At 55.0% G+C, this 3,016-nt stretch overlaps 1 protein-coding gene across 1 annotated transcript; it reads left to right on the top strand.

Annotated features, from left to right (window-relative positions):
* Positions 1 to 1,176: 1,176 nt before the first annotated feature.
* On the top strand, positions 1,177 to 2,586 carry LOC106899604 (DNA-directed RNA polymerase II subunit RPB1-like; the record flags this gene model as incomplete). Its single annotated transcript, XM_014961487.1, has 1 exon — positions 1,177 to 2,586. A coding segment is annotated over one exon (1,410 nt), but the record flags the coding sequence as incomplete, so codon positions are not given.
* Between the last annotated feature and the right edge of the window lie 430 nt (positions 2,587 to 3,016).

Below are 3,016 nucleotides of genomic sequence, written 5' to 3' on the forward strand. Positions count from 1 at the left end.
CCCTACAGACTCCTGCAGACCCCTATGAACCCCTACAGACCCCTGCGGACCCCTACAGACCCCTATGACCCCTAAAGAACCCTACAGACCCCTGTGAACCCCTAAAGAACCCTACAGACCCCTACAAAACCCTAAGGACCCCTACAGACCCCTATGAACAACTACAGACCCCTACGAACCCCTACAAAACCCTAAGGATGCCTGCGGACCCCTACAAACCCCTATGACCCCTAAAGAACCCTACAGACCCCTGTGAACCCCTAAAGAACCCTACAGACCCCTACAAAACCCTAAGGACCCCTACAGACCCCTATGAACAACTACAGACCCCTACGAACCCCTACAAAACCCTAAGGATGCCTGCGGACCCCTACAAACCCCTATGACCCCTAAAGAACCCTACAGACCCCTATGAACCCCTAAAGAACCCTACAGACCCCTACGGACCCCTATGAACCCCTGCAGACCCCTAAGGACCCCTAGGACCCCTAAAGAACCCTACGGACCCCTATGACCCCTACAGACCCCTATGAAACCCTACAGAACCCTACGACCCCTAAAGAGTCCTACAGATCCCTATGGACCCCTATGGACCTCTACGAACCCCTATGAACCCCTACAGAACCCTATGAACCCCTACATACTCCTGCAGACCCCTACAGACCCCTACGACCCCTACAGACCCCTACGGACCCCTCCAAACCCCTCCAGACCCCTAAAGAACCCTCCAAACCCCTACAAAACCCTAAGGACCCCTATGAACCCCTGCAGACCCCTACAGACCCCTATGAACCCCTATAGACTCCTGCAGACACCTACAGACTCCTGCAGACCCCTATGACCCCTAAAGAACCCTATGAACCCCTACAACCCCTAAAGAACCCTACAGACTCCTGCAGACCCCTATGAACCCCTACAGACCCCTACAACCCCTAAAGAACCCTACAGACTCCTGCAGACCCCTATGAACCCCTACAGACCCCTGCGGACCCCTACAGACCCCTATGACCCCTAAAGAACCCTACAGACCCCTGTGAACCCCTAAAGAACCCTACAGACCCCTACAAAACCCTAAGGACCCCTACAGACCCCTATGAACAACTACAGACCCCTACGAACCCCTACAAAACCCTAAGGATGCCTGCGGACCCCTACAAACCCCTATGACCCCTAAAGAACCCTACAGACCCCTATGAACCCCTAAAGAACCCTACAGACCCCTACAAAACCCTATGGACACCTACAGACCCCTACGGACCCCTATGGACCCCTACAGACCCCTGTGAACCCCTAAAGAACCCTACAGACCCCTACAAAACCCTATGGACACCTACAGACCCCTACGGACCCCTATGGACCCCTACAGACCCCTGTGAACCCCTAAAGAACCCTACAGACCCCTACAAAACCCTATGGACACCTACAGACCCCTACGGACCCCTATGGACCCCTACAGACCCCTGTGAACCCCTAAAGAACCCTACAGACCCCTACAAAACCCTATGGACACCTACAGACCCCTACGGACCCCTATGGACCCCTACAGACCCCTGTGAACCCCTAAAGAACCCTACAGACCCCTACAAAACCCTATGGACACCTACAGACCCCTACGGACCCCTATGGACCCCTACAGACCCCTGTGAACCCCTAAAGAACCCTACAGACCCCTACAAAACCCTATGGACACCTACAGACCCCTACGGACCCCTATGGACCCCTACAGACCCCTGTGAACCCCTAAAGAACCCTACAGACCCCTACAAAACCCTATGGACACCTACAGACCCCTACGGACCCCTATGGACCCCTACAGACCCCTGTGAACCCCTAAAGAACCCTACAGACCCCTACAAAACCCTATGGACACCTACAGACCCCTACGGACCCCTATGGACCCCTACAGACCCCTGTGAACCCCTAAAGAACCCTACAGACCCCTACAAAACCCTATGGACACCTACAGACCCCTACGGACCCCTATGGACCCCTACAGACCCCTGTGAACCCCTAAAGAACCCTACAGACCCCTACAAAACCCTATGGACACCTACAGACCCCTACGGACCCCTATGGACCCCTACAGACCCCTGTGAACCCCTAAAGAACCCTACAGACCCCTACAAAACCCTATGGACACCTACAGACCCCTACGGACCCCTATGGACCCCTACAGACCCCTGTGAACCCCTAAAGAACCCTACAGACCCCTACAAAACCCTATGGACACCTACAGACCCCTACGGACCCCTATGGACCCCTACAGACCCCTGTGAACCCCTAAAGAACCCTACAGACCCCTACAAAACCCTATGGACACCTACAGACCCCTACGGACCCCTATGGACCCCTACAGACCCCTGTGAACCCCTAAAGAACCCTACAGACCCCTACAAAACCCTATGGACACCTACAGACCCCTACGGACCCCTATGGACCCCTACAGACCCCTGTGAACCCCTAAAGAACCCTACAGACCCCTACAAAACCCTAAGGACCCCTACAGACCCCTATGAACAACTACAGACCCCTACGAACCCCTACAAAACCCTAAGGATGCCTGCGGACCCCTACAAACCCCTATGACCCCTAAAGAACCCTACAGACCCCTATGAACCCCTAAAGAACCCTACAGACCCCTACGGACCCCTATGAACCCCTGCAGACCCCTAAGGACCCCTAGGACCCCTAAAGAACCCTACGGACCCCTATGACCCCTACAGACCCCTATGAACCCCTACAGACCCCTAAAGAACCCTACAGACACCTCCAGACCCCTATGAAACCCTACAGACCCATGTGAACCCCTGTGAACCCCTACAAACCCCTATGACCCCTACAGACCCCTATGAAACCCTACAGAACCCTACGACCCCTAAAGAGTCCTACAGATCCCTATGGACCCCTATGGACCTCTACGAACCCCTATGAACCCCTACAGAACCCTATGAACCCCTACATACTCCTGCAGACCCCTACAGACCCCTACGACCCCTACAGACCCCTACGGACCCCT

This window comes from Calidris pugnax, unplaced genomic scaffold (genome assembly GCF_001431845.1).
Source record: "Calidris pugnax isolate Ruff unplaced genomic scaffold, ASM143184v1 scaffold743, whole genome shotgun sequence".
In the NCBI taxonomy this organism is placed as follows: Eukaryota; Metazoa; Chordata; class Aves; order Charadriiformes; family Scolopacidae; genus Calidris; species Calidris pugnax.